Raw genomic sequence first — 24,963 nt, 5'->3', positions numbered from 1 at the left:
TGGATTGGAATAACACATTGGAACAAATGGAATTAACAGATATATACAGTACATTAAGTCCAAAAATTGTAGAATACACATTCTTTTCATTTGTACATGGAACATTTGTCAGAATAGGTCACGCATTAGACCGCAAAGCAAGTCTCAATAAATTAAGAAGACTCAAATCATATCAAGCATCTTCTCTGACAACAATGGTATGAAACAGGAAATCAACTGCAAGAAAAAAATGGAAAATACACAAACACATGCTACTAAACAACCAATGGGTTATCAGTGAAATCAAAGAAGAAATAAAAAAATACTTGGACAGTAATGAAAATAGAAATACAACAGTTTGAAATCTTTGGGATACAAAAAAAGCAGTCCAAAGAGAGTTTATAGTAATATAGGCCCACTTCAGGAAGCAAGAAACATCTCAAATAAACAATCAAACTTGACGTCTAAAGGAACTAGAGAAAAATAAAAACAAACAAAGCCTAAAGTTAGAAGGAAGCAAATAAAGCTGAGAGAATAAATAAATGAAATAGTGACTTAAAAAAAAAACAGTAGAAAAGATCAATGAAATTAAGAGCTAGTTCTTTGAAAAGGTAAGCAAAATTAATAAACCTTATCAAGAAAAAGAGGACTCAGATAAAGAAAATCAGAAATGAAAGAGGATTTGCAACTGATGCCACAGAAAAAGTATTATGAGACACTACCATGAAAAATTATATGCAAAGAAATTGGACAACCTATAAGAAATGGATAGATTTCTAGAAACATACAATCTCCCAAGACTGAACCAGGAAGAAATAAAAAACCTGAACAGACCAATTACTTGTAAGCAAATTGAATTGGTAATCAAAAAATTCCCAACAAACAAAAGTTCAGTTATCGAAGGCTTCACAGGTTAATTCTACCACACATTTAAAGAAGAGTTAATACCTGTCCTACTCAAACTATTCCAAGAAACTTAAGAGGAATGAAAGCTTCCAAATTCATTCTATGAGGTCAGCATCACCCCTGTACCAAAACCAGACAAATATATTATTTAAAAAAAAAGAAAATTACCAATATTCTTTATGGGAAAAAAAACCCTCAACAAAATATTAGCAAACCAAATACAAATACATTAAAAAGTTCATTCACCATGACCAAGCAGGATTTATTCTGGGAATGCAAGGATGGTTCAATATCTAAAATCAATCAATGGGACATACCATATTAACTAAAGGAAGGATAAAAATTATATGATTATCTCAATATTTGCTGAAAAAGCATTTGACAAATGCTTTTATCATGCAATCATGATAAAACTCTCACCAAAGTGGGTATAGAGGGCATGTATCTCAACATAATAAAGGTCATACATGACAAACCCATAGCTAACATCATACTCAACATTGAATAACCAAAAGCTTTTTCTCTAAGATAAGGAACAAGTCAAGAATGCCCACTCTCATCCAACATAGTAGTAGAAATCCTAGCCACAGAAATCAAATAAGAAAAAGAAGTAAAGGCATCCAAATTGGTAAGGAAGAAGTAAAACTGTCACTATTTGCAGATGACATGATTCTATAGAGAGAAAACCCTAAAGATTCCACCAAAAAAATTATTGAAATTAACAAATTTAGTAAACTCACAGGATATAAAAATCAATGTGCAGAAATCTGTTTCATTTCTATATACAAATAATATACTAGCAGAAAGAGAAATTAAGAAAACAATCCCATTTACAATTGCATCAAAAAAGAATAAAATACCTATCAACAAACTTAATCAGTGAAAAACCTATACTGTGAAAAATGCAAAACACTGATGAAAGAAATTAAACACAACACAAATAAATGGAGAATATCCCATGTCCACAGATAGGAAGAATTACTATTGTTAAAGTGGCCATACTATCCAAAATAATCTACAGATCCAATGCAATCCCTATCAAAATACCAATGACATTTTCTACAGAGCTGGAGCAAATAATCCTAACATCTGTATGGAACCACAAAAGAACCTGGAAAGATAAAGCAATCTTGAGAAAGAAGAAAAAAGCTGGAGGTATCATACTGCCTGATCTCAAAGTATATCATAAATCTATAGTAATCAAAATGGTAATGGTACTGGGCACAGAAACAGACACATAGATCAGTGGAACAGAATAGAAAGCCCAGAAATAAACACACTTAGGTGGTCAATTAATCTGTGACAAAGGAGGCAAGAATATATAATGGGGAAAAGACAAAGTCTCTTCAGTAAAAGGTGTTTGGAAAACTGGACAGCTACATGCATTGTAGCTGATCATTGTCTTAGTCAATACACAAAAGTAAATTTGAAATGGATTAAAAACCTAAATATAAGACCTCAAACCATAAAACTCCTAGAAGAAAACACATGGGCAGTAAAATCTTGAACATCAGCATTAATAATTTTTTTCTAGATATGTCTCCTCAGGCAAGAGAAACAAAAGCACAAATGAACAAGTGGGACTACATGGTACAGCAAAGGACACCATTGGCAGAACGAAAGGCAACCTACATATGGGCAACTATATTTGCAAATGACATATTTGATAAGGGGTTAATATCCAAAATAAATTTTTAAAAACTCATCCAACTCAACACCAAAATGCAAATAATCTTATTTTAAAATGGGCAGAGGACCTGAGTAGACATTTTTCAAAGAAGGCATACAGATGGTCAACAGACATATAAAATGATGCTCCACATGAGGGAAATACAAATCAAAACCACAATGAGATATCACCTCAGACCAGTCATAATGGCTAATATCAAATAACCATGAAATAACAAGTGTTGGGAAAGGGTGTGGAGAAAAGGGAGCCCTCCTACACTGTTGATGGTAATGTAAATTGGTACAGCCACTATAGAAATCAGCATGGAGGTTTCTCAAAAAGTTAAAAAAAAAGAAATACCATATGACCCAGCAATTCCACTTCTGGGAATCTATACAAAGAAAACAAAATCACTAATTTGAAAAGATATATGCACCCCTATGTTTACCATGGTATTATTTACAAGGCCAAGATATGGAAGCAACCCAAGTGTCTATCAGTAGACAATAAAGAAGTGGTACATGTATACAATGGAATATTACTCAGTCATAATAAAGAATGACATTTTTGCTGTTTGCAAGAACATGGATGAACCTAGAGAGTATTATGCTGAGCTTAATAAATCAAAAAAAGATGAATATCATATGGTTTCACTTATGTGTGGAATCTGAAAAAAATAAATGAACAAAACAGAAATAGACTCTTAAACACAGAATGGACTGTTGGTTACCATTGTGGTGAGGGAAGGGAGAGAAATGGGCGAAGGGAACAAAAAGGTACAAATTTCAAATTATAAAATGAATTAGTCACAGGGATGGAAATACAGAATAGGGAATATAACTAAAAATATTCTAATATATTTGTATGGTGACAAATACTAACCACACGTGCCATATGAGCATTTAGTAATGTATATAATTGTCACTATGTTGTTTATATGAAACCAATATTGTATATCAACTATATTTCAATTAAAATTTTAAAAAGAAAAAAGAATAAGAGTAATTACCTATGGGGTGAGAAGAGAAACGAGATAAGGCAGGGGCACAGCAGTCCTTACAAAGTTTTATGTGTTAAAAAAATATTGATGCAGTGATAGCAAAGTACTGACATTTTTTTAATGTGAGCAAACACTATTACTCCTACTTTCTGCTTATTTGAAATATTTCATAAATACACATAAGACAACTTCACATAAAAATTTGAGTACAATGAGCACAAAGGTCTACCTGAAAGTGTAGTTGCCATACTGGGTGTTAATACAAACTGATTTTCTATATAAATAGGCAAAAATTCAGATGCTCCAATAGTAATTAAAGATTCTGAAGCTTTGGACAGAGCTAAGCACAAAAACACTGGATTCTTCACTAGAATCTGAAACAGAAAGAAGTTACATATAACTTATTTTCTTTTGTTAGGTAAAGAAGAATAGATTTATCCACTCATATGTTAATGACCAATCAGTCAAAATCTTACCTTTCTCAATCTATACTGAGATACATATATGTAAAAATCCAACCAGAAATGTAATGCTTGAAACATTTTTATTTATAATTTGATTGCTATACCACCTATAATTTTCATTTGTGAATCTGGAAGTTTGCTAGAAAGATTAAGGAAGAATAGATGTCATTAACCAAGTATCTAGAATTTCCTTTTGCTTTTGTTCATCAGTTTTTTTTCTTAGCATATCTTTATATTTAACTAAAAAATGAAAGAAAACTTAAGCAACATTTGAGGAAAATCACTAGGATTGAAGTCAAGTTTCTGTAATATTTTACTCCTGGAAATTCTACATAAGGAGTGAAGTCATTCAAATTGTACATTTCAGTAATTTTTTTAACTTATTCACAAGCCTTATTAGGATACATAGTGATGGTTTACTATTACCTCTTGTGCTATTATACTATGCACAGTAATTAACATGATAGTAAATTACATTAAAATATTAACTTTATAACTAATTTCAGTATTTCCTGGATATGTATATGTGTGTGTGTGTGTATAAAATATATATATATGTATATATTTGAAAATATTTAGTGGTATTTCATGTTTGTGTATTTTTCAATTAATTTAAATCTTCTTTTTATATCCCCAAACACTATTTTTAAAATCTAGTCATATTCTGCATTCATAAAATTAATCTTCTGAGTACTACCTAACTTTACATAGTACAATTCCACCATCCAATTAAATACTTAGGCTGACTTCAACTCCCTACTGTCACAAGGTTACATAAACAAGGTTTTAAACATCCCTATGCATGTACACTTAAAAACCTAGGGTAGAGTGCCTTTGGAGGTATATCTCCTAGAAAGAGACCACCAGGAATTGGGATTTGGAATGCTTCATTCGATTATTTCTCCAGATTTTTTCCTCCAGAATGTATCAGCTGACATTCCCACCATAATGTAGGAGGGTTCCATTTTTTTATGTAGCAAATTATACTTTCTAAAATTCTTCAAAGCAACATTTCCAATTCTACATCCCTTTTCCAGAATTTTGCCATTCTCCCATCAAGAGGCCCTGAACTTGGAAAGGCCTTTATGACCACCTCAAGAAAGCAAGTAACACTGCATGACTTGTGAGGCTGGGTCATAAAATGACAGTATGACTTCTGCTGAGAACTCTCACTCACTCAGGACTCTGTCCTTGGAAATCAGCCACCATGTAGAGAGACAGCCCAAGTCAGACGGAGAGTCCCCGTATGGGTGTTCCAGCAAACGGCTAGTATCAAAAGCTGATTGTGGAGTGAATGAGCCCTCGACTGACTTCATCCCCAGCCTTCAATCCTTCCAGCTGACCACAAGTAGAGCTGAGAGGAGCAAGCCCTGACCAAGTATATTATAAAGAGAAAACTTTCTAAAACAACACCCTTTTCAATTCTTATCCCACTTTAATCCATTTTTTTATACAAAGTCATATTTTAAAGTTCTTAAAACAAAATTCATATTGTGTTCATATTATTATCTTAGTTAAAATATATTAGTGACTTCCTACTGCATTAAGAATAAAATCTAAAGTTCTTAACCATGCCTTCATGAGCTAGCCTCTGCTTCTCTCTCCAACCTATTATTCTGTCACTTTCCCCATCAAGCAACTATGCTCCAAACACACAAGTCTTCTCTAAACTGAATAAACCCAAATCTTTACTGCCTCAAGGTTTTTCCATATATGTCCACTTGGTATTTTCTTAATGACCATTCTTCACATAGCTAACTCCTTTTCATGGTTTAGCTTCCTCCATTTAAATGTTCTCTGCTCGGTGAAGCCTTCTTTACTTCGTATCTAAAGTAGGTTTAGCATAGAATTTTCTCAGTTGGTAATCAGTTGTTTTTAATCTGTGTTTGTTTGTTTGTTTCTAATCTGAGACCCATATAAGAACATAAATTCCATAAAGGCATGGGACTTGTTACTACTATATATTATACTTCAATGTCTAGGACACAGTGATACTACACAACAAAAAAGAGATGGATAAGAATAACTAAAATAATCATTTATATTGTATTACTATGTGCTAGGCACTGTCTAAACACCTTACATATATTAATACATTTAATCCTAAGCACTTATGCAAGGTACACTATTATTACCATCATTTTATAGGATAAAAACTAAGGCAAAAAATAATAATGTCCCCCAAACCATTTTAGTATCCTTTTAAATGGTGGGCTTCAACAATTGTTAACTTGTTCTCATTTAGAAATTACTTTGGTATGCCTCTATCAGTTGCATTGAAAAAATAGTCTACATTTTTTAAAGGGTAACAAGTTATTCCATTTCAACTACACACCAATTCTTATTTGATAAATTGAAAATAAGAATTTCTCAAATTATTGTTTACATAAAGTCAAAGTGGGCTTAAAGCAAGGCAACTTCACTTCTGACTACTGCTTTGCTTTTGGCCACCTTGGTCAATGTCAATATGTTAAGAATACCACAAGGTTATATATGGCTTTCCTAATCTTCCTTCTTCCTGGGACAAACACCTATCATGCACTAAACGTACAAACCAATAACATTAATACGGAACCTGCTCTGTAATCATGCTTTCAGAATTAAAGTAGAAAGGTCTCTGATAAACTAGATCAGTGATTCTTAAAGTATAGTCCTAATATCCAGAGTTTTGAAATGGTTGTGACAATTTTGCCAGTTTCAACCACTGTGTTTTTGGAGGTGAAGATTTTCCAAGCTCCTCACTCTGACTCCCACCTTTTAATAAACTTTTAAAAGGATTAAGATATCTTCTAGGTATCCACCAGGTAACGTGTTACCTTCTGACTGGTATTCGACAAAAGTTTAAGACTGTTACTTGGGCATTCTGTTCTTTTGTGTCTTAACCATAATAATGCAAGCATTCTATTTCCAGGAGATATAAATATTGGAATTGGCTTGGTTTTCTTTCTTACCTGGCAGTATTGTTAAAAAAAAATTGTGTTTAAATTTTCTGAAAACTGGTTTTCTTTTTTATAAATGTATCTTAATTTGAACAACTTGAAAGATTATGCCTAATTTATTTCCATTCTGTTAAAATATATACATGTGGTATTTTGGTAAAAATGAAAATTAAATAAAAATCTGAATGAAATATAATCCATTACTGGGAAGGATTCATGATTTTTAAAAAGATAAATACTTTTGCACTTAATGAAAAGAAGTAAACACAATTTTTAAACTTATACAATATACCTATTCACTTTAAGAAAAATTAGACTAATATAATAAAAAAGCAATATCTATATATATCCCATATATACATATATTATTATCTGTTATGTTATATTTTGAACAAAGATCCATGAAAGCATTGAGGGAGAAACTCAGTTTGCCTAGGAAGCTAAGATTTGACAAAGAGGTTTTTTTCTTCAAAAGGAGAAGAGAGAGAAGGACATTTGAAATAGAGAGATTGCCATCTACAAAGGTACAAAGCTATAAAAGTACTTAACATGCCCAGGAACATGCAAGTACAGGTGCTGGAATGTGGGGAAGATAAGGGTAAAATTCTGAGATAAGATAGGAAAATTCAGCTGACGCTATCGTGAAGGGTTTTAAAATCCCACTAAAAGAATATGAAATTCATCTACTAAGTGATCTGAAAAATGACTTCATAAAATCTACATGTGAGAAATACAATGCTGCAGGCAAAATAAAGGATGAAGTCACGAATAAGAGAAAGGAAAAGATATTGAATATAGAGTTACTATTCAGAAGTTGAGCTTTGTTTTTTTTCTAACCACACTCTGTATTGTGGGCCTTGTTTCTCACCTAGAGAAACAGTTCTCCATTGATATTGAGATGATATAGTTCCCATAAAACATGGTGTTTGTGAGAATACCTATTAACTTCTAGAGTTCTATGTCATTTAAGCATAATAAAAAGATGTTAATACTTGCACATCATCTCATTAAATGTCTTATTTATTTCTGCAAAGAAAAAACAAACACAGATAATATAAAAGTAAAATTAAAAGAAAAAGAAGAAGGAAAATAATTGGCACCAGTCTCTGACAGTGGTAAGGTCTTGGCAATATCACTTAGATAAGGTGGGTCGTATTTTCCACTATCCGTAAAATGAGTGTGTTAATTAAGACTTTAAAAGTCCAACTCAGATTTAAGTTTAACACTTTGTAATTGTTTTCTTACATCCACTTTTACAATGTTATACAGGTCGACTTAATTGTCTCATTCATGTAAAATATTTTACTTTACCCAAATAGCGGCAAATAAATCCTTCATACTAGTTCCAAATTCCTGATCTTCAAACATGTGAAACAAATTAGGCTGTTCAGGTTTTCTGGCTTTTATCTTTGCTGTACCTGTACGTTAACAAGTAAAAGAATCTCATGCCATGTTCAAATAACAAAAACATATGCATAAACATACATATATATCCTAATAAACCCAGTTTGTCTTGAAATAGCAATTGAGATATTTTTTAACAAGCTAAAGTCAGCCTAATTAAGTAGAAGGCACACTTTTCTAAAACAGTGCCATCCTAAAGAACATTCTATGATAGTAAAAATTTTCCATATCTGTATTGTCCAATACTATGGCTATGTGCTATATATGACTGTTAAATACTTGAAATGTAGATCCTGTAACTAAGTAAATAGATTTCTAAATAAATTTAATTTAAAATTTACATAGCCACATGTGGTAGGTGATTACAGTATTTGACAGCACAGCCTAAAGTTTAAAAGAATAATCTTTGATATTACTAGAAATATTTTCTGCCAAAAAATATACTACCATTAGAAGAATATTTTATTTCTCTAATGTTACATGTATTTTTTTAGGGTTTCCAAAATAATTTTAAGAGGTATTATTTTATCTTGAAACAATTCTATGAAGTGTAGTACACATGTTAAATAATGCTAGGTAAATAGATTTAAATACGCATTTTTTTTAAAAGAAAATTTATGAAATCTATATATAAAGCATATTTTAAAGGAATGACAAGAAGCAAGACCCTGTACTAATGGAAGCCTGGTACATAAATGAAATAATATTTGGCCACATATGGCTTCATTTGTTCAAATATCCAGCACATGTCAGTTATATCTATGACAAAAAGAAATGTAGTTCAGCCATATTCTGAGAATGGGGGAAGGGGGTTGGGATAAGGAACCTACTGTCCTTTAATTTAATGAATTACATTTTTATAGTCACCTTGTATATTGTGTGGAAAGCATGACAATGGTATTAACGTAGACCATGCAATAATTGAGACAAAAACAAAACGAATCCACCAAGTCCGCAGCCAGTATTGATTATCACTGTTTTCAATGCTTTAACAAAGAAAAATGAAAATTTTCAATTTTGTGTATTTTATTACAAACAAGGCCATAATCAGGGCAAGAAAGTAATATAAGGGGGGAAAGGAGAACGGAACATTTTCTGTTAAATTCTCCCTATATTGTTTGTTTTGCAGAGAGTGAATGGTTTTAAGTTCTCCAGTAGCTCTTTTGTCCTGCAGGATCCTAAATTTTTCCCTTTCCCTTCTTTTCCCCTGTCCGCTCGGATGGCAAGAGTAATTCTTTTTCCTTTTCAACTTTTTTCTCCAACAGAAGGCATGCATTTGGAAAACCATCCCTGTAAATCTCACCTATCCTGCCCCTTTAAAATCATGCACTCAGCCCATTAGGGAAAGCCTGGACCTTTAAATTGCACAATCAACCCTTTAATCTGGCATCTGACCTTTTAAATCACATATACTTTGAAATCTCTTTCTTAACAGTCCCTTCTTTGGTAACTCTCAAATTGAGCATGAATTATGCTTCTAGTTATCATACCTAATCACCCTTAGGGGCCCTTGTTAGCCTTTGTCTTCTGTCTTCCCTGCAGTTTTTCTTGGTCTTCCTTTGCAAACCACAAAGCCTTATAGTGGGTAGGGTGTGATGGGAATGTGAAGGATTATGCACTGAGATTTGTTGGTTTTCTCCTTTACTCATTGTTACTTTGCACTTTCAGCTTTCCTTGTCTTCCATAATACTGAGGCCATCATTTTGCAGAGAATTTTCATGGTTGTGAAGTTATTTGGTATCATTTGGGAGGAGATTTGGGGAAGTTGATTACTACATGGCTGCCACACACACTTAAAACCTTGTCCAACCATCCATCACTGGAAAATGCCCACATTTGCAGGCACTACATTTGGAGGTGCTGGTTTCCCACTGGTAACTCTACAGCCAGCAAACCTGGTGAGTAGCTTGCTTATATGCCTTGTCTTTCATGGAATGTGTAGAGTATTCATTCTAAGTTTTATTCAGTTTTCTTCATTGATGGGACAACTTATCCATTGCTACATTATTCAGGAATACAAATTGCAACTTGCAATGACACAGGTTTGCAATCTTGATTTCCATTATCAAATAGGCATATATATCTGAATATGCTATGCACAGGGAGTTTCAACTCCACAGACTGACACTAGGCCTGTGTTTCCATATTGATTATCATATTCACAATTTTTCTTTTTGCTTTTGAACCCAGCTATGTATTCTAAGTACGTGAATTATAATTATTACATATGCGTAAATAATTAAGTACCTAGATGACTGAAGAAAATAAACTAAAAAAGCTACAAAGTTAAGCAAAGAATTTATTAGAGTGATTTATATATATAAGACACACTCAGAAATCAATAGATTTTTTCCTCCTACTAGAAATAATTGATTACGATATGTAATAATATAAATATTTTATGCACACTACTAAAAAAATGCATGAAATTACTAGGAATAAGATATATGGGTTATCTTCAATACAAAAAAATCATAAACCTTATTGAAAAGCATAAAAGAGAAACAGAAAATTGGACAATATATCATATGTTTGCATGGAAACATAACTATTATTCCCAATTTGACAGATTCAAGTATTTCAAATCAAAATACTTTGACTGTAACCTCAGATGATCAAATTTATTTAGAAAGGTAATTCTGCAAAAATATCCCATGATTTTTGATGAATAATAATGAGTAGGGATTTATCCAACCAAATAGCCAATTATATGATAAAGCCTTAGTTATTAAAACATTGTAGTATTGACATGAAAATATCAAGGAACACATTAGAGAGCCAAAAGCCAAGAAGAAAACCTATGTATATAGGGAAATATTTAATTTATGATAAAGATGGTTTAAATATCAGTAAAGAAATAATTAAATAAAAAAACACATGAAATAAATGGCATCACTACAATTAGATATCCCTTTGAGGGAAAAATAGAAGCTGCACATGATTCATATTATATGCAAAAGTAAACTGAAATTTGATGTTACATTTAAATGTATAATCAAAACCAGACAAGGACACAAGAAAATAAAACTACAGGTCAATATCTGTGATGAACAAAGATGCAAAATTCCTCAACAAAATATTAGCAAACCAAATTCAACAATACATTCAAGGAACAAAATCAAGTGAGATTTATTTCAGGGATGCAAGGATGGTTCAACATCCACAAATCAATGTGATACAGGACATTAACAAAATGAAGGATAAAAGCAATATGATCATGTCAGTTGATACAGGAAAGTATTTGATAAATTCTAACATCCATTCATGATACAAACTCTCAACAAAGTGGGTATGGAAGGAACATACTTCAACATAATAAAGACCACAGATGACAAGCCATAGAAAAACATCATACTCAAGTGTAAAAAGCTAAAAGCTTTTCCTCTAAGATAAAAAATAAGACACTCTCACCAGTATTATTCAACATAGCATAGGAAGAACTAGCCAGAGCAATTAGATAAGAAAAGGGAATAAAAGGTATCCAAATCAGAGAGGAGTAAGTAAAATTATCTCTGAGAATGACATGATGTTATATATAGGAAACCTTTAAGACTCCACCACAAAACTATTGAGGGCACCAAGCCATGACACCATCGTATCATGCCATCTATTTCTGGATATGGGGCACAGAGTAAGAGTAGTTATCATACCGTCACACTTCCTTTGTCTTAAAAACATTGCTCCCTCTGGTCAGAGGCAGTCTTGTGTCAGCACAGGAATGAATATAGCATCTGTAAGTCTTTGAATAGTACTACTAGCAGAAGCACTGTAGTAGATTTATGGACTTGTAGGTGAGTAGATGAATATTTGTGTCATCCCCAAATTCATATGTTGAGATCCAATCCCCAGTGTGATGGTATTAGGAGGTGGGGGTCTCTGGAAGGTGATTAGGTCATGAGGGTGGAAACCACATGAGTGTGATTAATTACCTTATAAAAGAGACCCCCAGAGAGCTTTCTTGCCCTCTAGCCATATAAGGAAAAGGGAGAAGAGGGCTCTCTATGAAGCAGGAAGCAGGATCTCACTAGATAGCAAATTTGCTGGCACCTTGATCTTGCACTTCCCAGCCTCCAGAACTGTGAGAAATAAATTACTGTTGTTTATAAGCCCAGCCTATGCTCTTTTTGTTATAGCAGCCTGAATGGACTGAGATAGTAGAGAAGAAAAACTTCTGCCTAGGATATATATCCTTCCCTAAAGACAAATTTCCTCTATGTTAAAAAATAAAGACCAATGCAATCAACCTGATGACAGCTTGTCACCCAATGAGTGTGTCATATCAGGGACTCAGGGTTGACCTCTCCTATTGATCAGCTGGATATTCAGCAACTCATATCCTGGTGAATATTCTTGATGAGAGATTGTCCTTAGTGTAAAGCAGCACATGTTATTACATTCAAGCAAAGTCACCATTACTGTCACCATGGCCACTTTTTATGGCTTATTGAAGAAGAATGAGTGATTAAAAAAAAAGAGAAAGAGAGAGGCTGACTGACATTAACAGGATGTATCATCTTGTCCAACTGAGTAAAGAGCTTCCTCCAAAGTATACACCGCCTTCATGTGCCCATTCCAAGAGGTTCACCCACATATTCTCCTTATTACCTATTATCTTGTTCTAAGTCCCTGGCTACCCAACAATAAATCAGTATAAATTTATACCTATGCTAAGGTATAGTCCTTCTATGCTAAGTGAATACCAGCCTGAAGTTCTACTTACTAGAAGGATTTCCCATATTTCAAGGTCACTGTTGAGTGGACTGCTAATATAGTGGACATCCCCTTTCTCATCTCAATGACAGAACTTAATATTCACACTCTTAAATATTTCCTTTTACTTGGGAATATTCTCTAATATTAAAAGAAGCCATATGACCAAGAAGTCTTAAAATCACTTTTGTCACATGAATGATTAAATGTTATAATTACTTCACTTCCAAGTCTTGCCTTCCCCTGGACTTAATCCCATTCCACAATTTACAACTTGTGATCATTTTAGAACTATGTCTAATTATCCACAGCAAGGAGGTTCTCTGTGCATACAATATGCAGTCTAGCTCTGGAATCCTATTGCTACATCTGATACTATTTTTAGTATCAATCAGAATTCTGGTAAAAAAAGAAATCGTAGATAATTTGAAAAGAGATAATTTGAAGAGAGAGTGACAAGGAGACTATTCCTAGTGGTGTAGGCAGAGTTTTAAAAAGTGAACAAATCATAGTATAAAATTCCAGGCTAGCAACAGCAGCAAGTTGTTACCATAGGCCTGAATGTCAAGTGAAACAGTGCTTAATAAATGGAGAAGGCAGCCTAAAAGGAGCCAAGGCCTTCAGGATAGGGGTACAGCCAATCTGGGTACAACCCTCTCAGGAAGGGAACTGGGAGGATAAATGCCCTAGCCTTAATATGCTTCTGTCCTCTCATCTGACAGTGCCTCTCATTAGCCAAATCCAACTGAAATCCAGAATTCAGGGGTTATGTTGAGGCACTCAAACAGGTAAGCCTTCTGGGGCAGAGAAAAGAGTAGGGAAGGTTCAGAAAAATGGAGAGTGATTTTAGAGAACCAAACAGAATATATCCAACAAACAGCTTATTTTCTGACACCTTATATATCCCCCTTTATGATTTTGTCTAGCAGCTTCCAAAACTTCACACTAGCCAGGTAAGAACCCAGATGAGGGGGCAGGAGAGCTGGCAGAAGAGCTTCCAGATAGTATCTGCAGCAATAAATAATTCCACAATTAGTTGGATAATTAGCAATACAGAAGAAGAACTCGTTGGCTTCTGTTCACAGTTTTTATTAGTTCTAACATGACATAAACCTGGACTTTCAGAAATGGAGAGTGGACCTCTCTGTTTTAATTGTAGTGGTAGATTATGTCTCCTTCATTAACTCTGTTAACTCAATTAGAGAACCAGAAAAGGCAAGAAGTCACTTCTGGTACCATTTCCCAATATATAATTAAGCACAGCTTTAAAAATACATATTTTATAGCAGAAGGAAGGAAATAATAAAAATTAGAGCAGAAATAAATGAAATAGAATTAGAAAAACAATAGAGAAAATCAACAAAACTTAGTTTATTTTTTGAAAGAAAAAAACAACAAAATTGGTAAACCTTTAGCTAGACTAAGAAAAAGAGAAGACTCAAATGACAAAAATCAGAAATGAAAGAGAGACTTAACAACTGATGCCACAGAAACAAAAAGGATCAAGCAGACTACTATGAACAATTATATGCCAATAAATTGTATAACCTAGAAGAAATGTATGCATTTTTTAGAAACACACGCCCTATTAAGACTGAATCATGAAGAAGTAAAATATCTGAACAGACATATAACTAGTAAGGAGATTAAATCAACAATCAGAAACCTCCCAACAAATAAAACCCAGGACCAGATAGCTTCACTGGAGAATACTACCAAACATTTAAAGAAGAATTAATACCATTCTTTTTCAAATTTTTCCAGAAAATTGAAGGGTGGGGAACACTTCCAAACTCATTTTATGAAGCCAGTATTATCCTAATAATGAAATCAGATAAAGATACTACAAGAAAATAAAACTTAAAGATTAATATCCCTAGTGAATGTTGACATAAAAATCATCAACAAAATACTATCAAACCAAATTCAACAACACTCTAAAAGGATTACACATCATGATCAAGTGAGATTTATTCCTGGAATTCAAGGGTGATTCAACACATGAATATCAGTGTAATATACCACATTAACAGAATGAAAACAAAAACCACATGATCAACCCAATTGAGGCAGAAAAAGCATTCAACAAAGTTCAATGCCTTTTTATTATAAAAACAATCAACAAAGTAGGAATACAATGAAATTACCTAAAGTTAATAAAAGCCATGTATATAAAGTGCCCACAGCTAACATCATACTCAATGGTGAAAAACTGAAAGCTTTCCCTCTAAGATCAGGAACAAAACAAAGATGCCATTCTCACCACTTCTATTTAACATACTACTGGAAGTTCCATCCACAACGATCAAACAAGAAAAATAAATAAATGACATCCAAATTGGAATGGGAGAAGTAAGATTATCTCTGAATATGACATGATCTTATTTTTAGAAAATATTAAAGATTCCACAGAAAAAAAATATTAGAACTAATAAGTGAACTCAGCAAAGTGGGAGGATACAAAATCAACACAAAAATCAAGGGTGTTTCTATATACTACCAATGAATAGTATACAAGATGAAAGATTTGTACATTGAAAACTATAAAATGTTGCTGAAAGAAATAAAGAAGAAACAAATAAATGGAAAAACATCTGTGTTCATGGATTTGAAAACTTAACATTGTTAAAATGCTCTTACTTTGCAAAATGACATACAGATTCAAAGCAACCACTATCAAAATCTCAATGGAGTATTTTTCAGAAACATAAAACAAATCCTAAAAATACATACAGAATTTCAAAGGATCCCAAATAGCCAAAACAATCTAGAAAAAGGAAAACAAAGTTGGAGGCCTCACACTTCCTGATTTCAAAATATATTTAAAAACTACAGTAATCAAAACAGTACCATACTATTATAAAGACATAGGTAGACCAGTGGAACTGACTAAGGACCCCAGAAATAAACTCTAATAAATATGGTGAAATAATCTTTGACAAGGGTGACAAGAATACACAATGGGGAAAATGATAGACTCTTCAACAAATGGTTCTGGGAAAACTGGATATCCACATGCAAAAGAATGGAGATGTACCCTTACTTTACAAGATATATGAAAAACAACTCAAAATACATTAAAGATCTAGACATAATACTGAAACAAAAAGTCCTAGATGAAAACATGGCAGGGGGAGCTTCATGACAGTGGATTTGGCAATGATTTCTTTATATGGCACCAAAAACACAGGCAACAAAAACAAAATTAGACAAAGGGAACTACATCAAACTTTAAAACTTTGCAGCAAAAGAAACAATGAAGGGAGTGAAAATTAGATGGGAGAAAATACTTGCAAATCACGTATCTGATAAAGACCTAATATCCAGAATATATAAAGAACTCCAACTCAACAATAACAAATACAGTTTTAAAATAGGCAAAGGACTTGAATATTTTTCCACAGAAGATATATAAATGCCCAATAAGTATATGAGGACATGCGAAACATCACTAATCATGAGGGAAATGAAAATTAAAACCACAATGAGGTATCACCTCACACCTGTTAGGATGGTTTTGGAAGAGGAAAGAGGAGGAGACGAGAAGGGAGGGGAGGAGAAATGAGGGGAGGGGAGGGGGGGGAGGAAAGAAAAGATCTAGTGTTGGCAAGGACCTTGAGAAATAGTGAGAGTTTAAATAATACACCACTAAAGAAACAGTATAGAAGTTCCTCAAAAATACTAAAAATAGAATTGCCGTATGTTCTAGCAACCCCATTTCTGGGTCTGTATTCAAAAGAATTGAAACAGAATTTCAAAGAGATATTTACTCATCCATGTTAACTGCAGCATTATTCACAATAGCTAATAGGTGGATGTAACCTAAATGTCCATCAACAGAAGAATGTATGAAGAAAATGGTACATATGTACAATGGAATATTATGTAGCTTTTAAAAAGGAAATACTGTCATATACTACAACATGGATGAACCTTGAGGACATTATGCTAAGCAAAATAACCCACTCACAAAAAGACAAATACTGCATGATTCTACTTCATATGTGTGAATAAAGTACTAAAACTCTTAGAAACAGAAAGCAGAATGGTGATTGCAAGGGACTAAGAAGAAGGGGAAAAGGGGAGTTGTGCAATGGATATATAGTTCCAGTTTTGCCAGATAAAAACTTCTAGAGATCTAATGCACAACAATGTGCCTTCAGTTAACACTACTGTACTGTATACACTTAAAAGTGGTTAAGATGGCAAATTGTATGTGGTTTTTTACCATAATTTTTTAAAAGCTATAAGCAGAATTAAAAAGATTTCATTATAAGTAGTATTTTAAAAATTATCAAGCAATAAAGATAATGTATATTTTAGATGTATTTATATATACATGCATATATCAGCCACATTAAATATTTTCTAAAAACATGGTTATTATAAATAAAATATATTTATAAGCTATAGTAGTTATCCAATAGATATCTTATACAATTAAAAAAAAGAAAAAACACAGCTTACCTTTTCTCAAAAGTACTATTCTCAGAAGCCTTAATTAGGGGTGCTCCTATCGCATACCCCAAAGAATATCCAATTATTACTGAAGCTTCCACAAAGCCTATAAAATGAAAAGAGAACATTGAACAACTATATAAGCCAGCTTTGTCATAAGACAAAAAAAAAATGGATTTCTGCTGAAAGTTTCTAACATACTTAATCAAGGTTCTCCAGAAACACAGAACCAATAGGATATTAGGAGAGAGATTTTAAGGAATTGGCTCATACAAGCATAGGACCTGGTAAGTCCAAATTCATAGGGCTGGCTGTCAGGCTGAGAGTCCAGGGAAGAGTTAATTTTGCTGGAAAAACTCAGGCAAAGTTTCTGTGTAGCAATCTAGAGACAGAATTGCTTCTTTGGGAAACTTCAATTTTTACTCTGAAAGGCTCCATCTGATTAAATGAGGCCTACCCACATTGCAGATGGTAATTGCTTTAATCAAAGTCTACTGATTATAAGTGTTAATCACACCTAAAAAATATCACAGAAACATCTAGACTGGTGTGTGACCAAACAACTGGATGCCATAACCTAGCCAAGCTAACAATACAATTAACCATCACATATACTATACAATGCTTGTATTAAAGAAACTCAGATAATACTTATACAATTCACGGTGCTTTATTTAACCTATTTATTTAATGTAAATAAGTAATTTACATTTAATATAAACAAAAATTCAATATACCTTATTTTACTTTAATTTATGGCACTAAAATAAAATGATACTTTAACATAATCATGACCTTTGCATCCTTCACCTTGGCTGCTGGGTGGCAGGAGATGGCAATAAAGTAAACTTTCTCTCTGTAACATGTAGACATGCACTTTAATGCTATTCAGTAGAACCAAAAGTAAAACACCCTTAGCCAACACTAATAAATCACTACAATTTTTTTTTTCTAAAATCAAACATAAATACGAATATCATCTATTGTAGTTTAGTGACATAACTTTCCTTACCTATGGTGGAAAATGATTATTTTGTTGCAACATGCTATTTTGCAGTCACCTTCACCATAGGCATATAAACACAACTTTAAATTTCTTTACAAAAATATAGTTTTGGGGGCTGAAGGGATAAGTGAAAAAGGTAAGGGGGGGGAAAAGAAAATAGGATGTTTGATATCTTGATCTGGGCTATGGCACATGAGTGTATATATGTCAAAATTCATTAACCTGTACACAGAGATTTGAGAATTTAAAAAAATATAGTTAGATAACCCTGTACAAACAGGTGATCTACCAGGACCAGAAGCTACTGCAATATGAGGTAGTCAGATTATTCTGATACACCCCAGGGTTCCTTATTGTAGGATACAATAGCACAAAACACTGCAGTAAAGGACACTACTCTGTAGTCAATTAAATAACATATCACTTCTCTCCATGATAAAATGAACAAGATTATGTTTTCAAAACATCAGAGCTCCCCAAAAAGATTGAGTTAATGTGTGTAAAGAGCTTAGTGCAATCAACACTACACTGACTCTAGTACTGAGGAGGCATAAAATAATGTTTCTTTCCCCTTATGGACATCATGGCAGCAACTCTCCATCTATATCCCCAAGTTTAATTGTACAATTACTCAAGCAATTCAACCTAATAATTTGAGATTTTTCCTAGAGAAATGAACTGTATGTATCCTATATAGTTTTACATAACTAATATATATGGAAAGAGTATAGTTTTTACTACTTAAGAAAATATGTATTTTTCCTTTTGATCTTTACTTTTCAGTGATCTTCAGATGACTTGTCTACAATTCCAAATTTCAAGCAGCTGTTCAATGTGGTTTTAGTTAAGCATACCAGTTATCATTTATTACAATGTTACTGTAAGGACCAACAATTAGCGCCGATAACTTGTGTTATCAGTTCAGATACTTACACCAAAATATAGAAGCTCAATAAGAGTTCAAAATGGGTCAATCACATTAGAGTGGAAATAAAAACTTGCCTAGATAAATACCAGCTGAATGGGTGGCAACACTGTTATCAAGAAAAGCCACTCCAAGGATATAAAGAGGAACTGCTGCTATTCCCTGCAGAGTCTGCCCAAGGATGAAGAAAGATACATATTTTGACTCGAGTGATGATGATTTCTTGCAAGAAATGACAATCTTCTTTTCTTGGCAAATATCTTTTGAAAAGATAATTATATTTTTGTTAAATAAGTCGAAGGTAAACATGCAACAGATACATAGCACTTTTTTGAAATATTTTACCCTTCATAAGCTATTTCCACCTTTAAGCTTTTTCTTTTAGTTAACCTTTCATTTACATTGAATGGAGTAGTTCTACAATCAACCATCATGTTCTCAGAAAAATGCAATGATAAAAGAAATTATGTGAAAAACTGGAAAAGATACACAAATTATAAACCAAACATAAATGTGTATGCATGGTTATATGTATATACACACTTACGTGTGCAGAAGTATAGGTACATATACAGACACCTAGTACATATGTACACATACTCCTAAATTTGGCATCTAGTACCCCTGACTTTTGGCCCCAGGATAAAAGTATTTCTAATGTTCTAGATTATCTGAATCATTAAAGACTACCTTCTGAAGTTAGTTCTATAGCCACTTTTTCAGCAGTCTTCACATCAACTTTCTGTCATTCTGACTAAATAATTTCCCATTTTAGACTCACTAACTTGTAGAACAGAGGTTCATAAGGACAAGGCTTTATTATACAACCAGAGCTTCTGTTAGTCATTATATGGTAACCCACTAGACTTTAAATTTCATTAAGTGACAGTCTATTTCTTATGCTTTTATTTATTCACATGGTTATAGAACTATAGTAAATAAATGTTTGTTACAATTGCATTTGTTATTAGATTGGTGGATCCAGGCTATGCTATTAGATAATTCTGATTGTGCCCATCTTCATTAGAATTTAATAAATGCTCTTAACTTTTTAGGGTGGAAAACTAGTTAAAATGTAGACTGTAAAATAGTACACTACTGGAAATTTCCAGCTGGTGTAATATCCATGTGAATTATATTTGATTCCATGTCAGATGGGAGGAGGTCTGTAGACTTGTAATCAAAATATTGATGATTGTTTTTACATAAACATATTAACTTGTGATGGTATTAGGATGAATATGGTATTTCCAATGTGAAATGCCTCTTAGTCCCTTGAACTTCTCTTCCATGTACTTGTTCTCCACTTACATTAGCTACTCATTTTAAACTTTAAAAAAACTACAAATCTTCCTTAATTGCATTTTTAAGCATCCTACACTCAAACCATCCCTATCTTTCCAGCTCACTTCTTCCAGTAATGCTATTCCAATAATCCTCAAAACCCACTAGAACCTATAATCCATTGATCTTGCTCCTTTCACTATCTCATTATCTCACTTATGTCCTTAGTTCTCTAATTATCATCTTAACACTTTTAAAACCTTTGCTCTCTTTCATATTGTCCAATCCTTTGGCAAAATTGCAACTTTAGTCAAATCAACTCTTCTTCCCTACTCTACACCTACACTTATAAAGCTGAATGTAGCTGGAAAGAAACAGTACTACGCAATTCTCACTTTGAATTCATGATTACTAAACTCAAGGAGGTCATTCACCCTTCTAATAACCAGATGCATCCCTAGTCTACTACTCCTCCTTCTCCTAGTAAATTCAACTTTTGTGTCTCCCTTCCTCTAGGGATCATAGTCCTGAGATAACCTGCTGTCCAATATCTGAAAACAAATGTTTTCCACCAATAGAAGTGTCCTTTTTCACATAAAAAAAGTCCTTTGTTTGAACTATAATTTCAAGGAGGGAGCATTCAGTACTAAAAACTGGTGATAGTTCAAGAAATATGACAAAGAGTTTTAATTATATTGAATAACATGAATTATGTTGGTGCCTTGGTGAAAATAATTCTGTTGCAGTGTTCTGGGTGGAGGCCTTGTTAAAGTGGGTTGATGAAAAATACTAGGTAAAGCCAGGAAGCGTGGACAATTCCTCCAAACAATTTGTCATTGAAAACAAGGAGGGTGTGCAAAGTGATAAAAATTAAAAAAAAAGACAACTGTGAATTATCTATTGCTTTTGTTGTTTAAGAATGGGAAGAATTTGAGCACATTTAAGTGCCAGTGAGTGGGCAACAATAAAGAGGGAGCATTTGCAGAAGGAGGAGGGACATCACCAATGGAATAATGTCCCCAAGAAGGCAGAAGAGCATAGGATGTTTACTGGGGGGACAGCCTTTTAATAGGAATGAAGGAAGGAACATCAACATGAAACTATAGGGGGGAGTTAGTTTCTATAGTAAGAAGTTAAGCTGTTTTCTCTGACGGTATGCATTTCCCATGTAACACAGAAGATAAGAGTTAGGTGAGGTACTACAGACTGAATGTTTCTATCCCCACAAAATTCATATGTTGAAACTCTAATCCCCAGTGTGATGGTATGTGGAGATGGGGCATCTGGGAGGTAATTAGGTCATGAAGGTGGAGCCCCCATGAATGGGAATAGTGCCCTTACAAGAAGAGACACAAGAGAACCTGCTCTCTCTTAACTTTATGAGGACACAACAAGGAAAGGGGCTCTCACCAGGAAACACACTGGCCAGCACCTAGATCTTGGACTCCCAGCATCCAGAGCTATGAGAAATAAATTTCTGTTATTTAAGCCTTATGGCCTGATACTTTTTATATAGTAGCCCAAAGTCTAAAATCCTTGTTGTTAACTATAGAAGAGAAAGTGGATTTAAATGTCAGAGGAATGGATCCATTTGAGAGAACAACTGTGGACAGTAACCAGTTCATTGTAGGACCATAATGTCTGCTTGTGCAATTTTTCCCTGAAACATCCAGCAGCAGCCCAGGTATAGATCAAGGAAAGATGTACAATTGTACCAAAAGTTTTCCAGGCCAGGAATAAGACAGGACAATGAGACAGGGAGTTTAGGATAATGATTAGAATATGTGTAAAATAATCTTAACATTTCCTGTTAAGGAACATAAAATAAGCTACAAATGAAAGGAAGTAACAATAAGGAGAATCTAATAAAAGGAGAATGTAAATGTCAACAGATTAAAGGTTCCAAGGAAAGAAAAGAACTAGAAACTAAAGATCAGAAACTAAGATATCTAGAAACTGAAGATCAGAGTGTAATACAAGTGTTTCCATGAACTAGTGGAGGAAATTTCATTTAACTTCTCAAGGATTTGGTAGAGTATGCTATCTACATATTAGTTGGGTATAGGGACTGCAAATCAATTGTCATGAGTATGGAAAATACCCTGTGATGGGACAGGGAAGCAGAGAAAGGGAGGGGGAAATGGTGATAAATGACCAGTTCCAAGGGGGTTCACACCACTCATAAGGGAAGATGATGAGCACAGCAGCTAACCAGGGAGGACAGAAAGAGAGCAGAATAGGAGAGAGATCCAGAAAAGAACAATAACAAAAAAATTTTTTAACTATATATATATATATATATATATATATATATATATCAAAATATATATTAGAGGAGAAAATTAGTTATGTAAGAGCTAAACTTTTAATAAAATACATAAAATATATCTGCCTAAATAGATGTCTGAAATGATCACTTCTACTGCAAAGACTTAACTTTGTGTCTGCTTCTCTAATACCAAGGGGAGGTCACTCAGTAAATACACTGAACAGGTGCTGTTAGATAACTTGCATGTTCCTAATCACAAGAAGAAAATAAAATGTGTAGAATCTAAATGATATAAAGAAGACACAAAGGAAGAAAGACTGTACTATTCCTACCCCCATGATTCCTACGAAGGACTGCTCGAGCAGCATTTTTAGTATTTCAAGCAGTGCTTCCTAACCTTTCACTCTTTCTGACCAGAACAGGTTAAGGGAAGAACAGCACTGAAGTGTTTTTCTATCCCTTCTTGCCATAAGTCACCTTCTATTCAATCAGTTGTCCATTCTATAAATACAATAAATATATTAAACATATTTCACAAGTTAAGAAATATTTGGCCCACATATATATATCTACAAATATAGTACATTATAAGTATATATGCATACCGTATAATTCGTCTATTAAAATGATATTAACATATATAACACTAAAATATTAATATATAAATTGTACTTAATATGAACTATTTTTATTTATATTATAAAGAGACATTATAAACATGTACATACATGTATACACACACATAGAAGTATCTTCATGACTTTTTCCACCATGTCTTGTTTAAGCCCTGGTTAAAGTTGCCAAAATGGATAAATACATTCCAACACTTTATCAGCCCATACACAAAATGAAAGTCCCTGACACAATAGCTTCAGGAATAGTGTTATGAAACTTCAAGTAGCCTTTACCTCCTGGGAATAGCATAGAGATTGTGGAATAAATTGAAAAAAATTAATGAAGTGCAGAAGCCGCCAATATTCTTTAGATTCCAAGTCCTATGTCAAGGGCAGTCCCCATTAAAATGACAGGAGTAGCTGGAAACAGTACGGCCTTTCTTTTTATGTATGTAAATTTGTCTATGATTGTTTTTGTGCTTGTTTGTATGTGTGTTGAGGTCAAAATAAAGGGATTAATTAAAGCATATTATGGAAGACATAAGGAATTACCACAGTTCTCAAGAGACTTATTATATGAAAATTGATGAAAGAACAACTTCACAAAGTAATTCAAAATATTCTTTCTTCTTCTTAGGCCCATCTCTTACATGAAAGGATACATATCATGAAAAGAAGAGAGAATGGTGTGCAGGTTTCTAGCTTAATTAATAATTAATTAGCTTAATAAACTTGGTCATGTAAATAGATACAGATGGCTGGATATACAGACAAATGTCACAGTCTATTTTAAATTCCAAGAGCCAATGGTTTAAATGAATAATGATTTGATGTATGACAGTATCTTTTATAGTCTTACCTTCAATTTGTACATTCATTTGGTAATTTCCACCACTAAAGTATGGAAAAGCACATAAGAGTGATCCAAATCCTATTAAAAAGGAGGAAACTGTAATCCATCTTGGTATGTTTCCTCTCCCTCCATAGTATGACATAAACACTACTATCAGGCAAGATGAAATATCGTAAGTCAATGACAATGCATAACTCTCAGTGGTTTTCAGATTATTTTCCTTCTGAAAAGTGTCAGTGCTCAGATCTACAAGGCCAAACACAATACCTAAGTGTAAAAAGAAGGAAAAAAAGAATATGCATTTTAAGAGACAAAATAGATCACCATTGTAATCACTGCAAAGCAAAACTTAATTTACATTGATTTAAGTTTATATTATTCTGAATGTTTAAGATCTAGAAGCACATGACTTCTTTTCTAAAACAGTAATAGGACTTAATTTCTATGAAATATTTGTTAATTGAATTTTTGTAGCTATTTTTA

General features: G+C 33.3%; 1 protein-coding gene across 1 annotated transcript in view; it reads right to left on the bottom strand.

Moving 5' to 3' along the window:
• The window catches only part of SLCO6A1 (solute carrier organic anion transporter family member 6A1), a 266,388-nt gene that overhangs the window by 59,690 nt on the left and 181,735 nt on the right, over positions 1-24,963 (bottom strand). The window contains 6 exon segments of the mRNA XM_057497503.1: positions 3,784-3,928; positions 8,269-8,375; positions 9,229-9,347; positions 17,530-17,635; positions 19,538-19,720; positions 24,487-24,747. Of these exon segments, the coding sequence (XP_057353486.1) occupies positions 3,784-3,928; positions 8,269-8,375; positions 9,229-9,347; positions 17,530-17,635; positions 19,538-19,720; positions 24,487-24,747 (921 nt within the window).

The sequence above is a fragment of the Manis pentadactyla genome, chromosome 2 (assembly GCF_030020395.1).
Source record: "Manis pentadactyla isolate mManPen7 chromosome 2, mManPen7.hap1, whole genome shotgun sequence".
Taxonomy (NCBI): Eukaryota; Metazoa; Chordata; class Mammalia; order Pholidota; family Manidae; genus Manis; species Manis pentadactyla.
The sequence above is the reverse complement of the archived record's forward strand: the minus strand, read 5'-3'. Positions and strand labels throughout refer to the sequence as shown.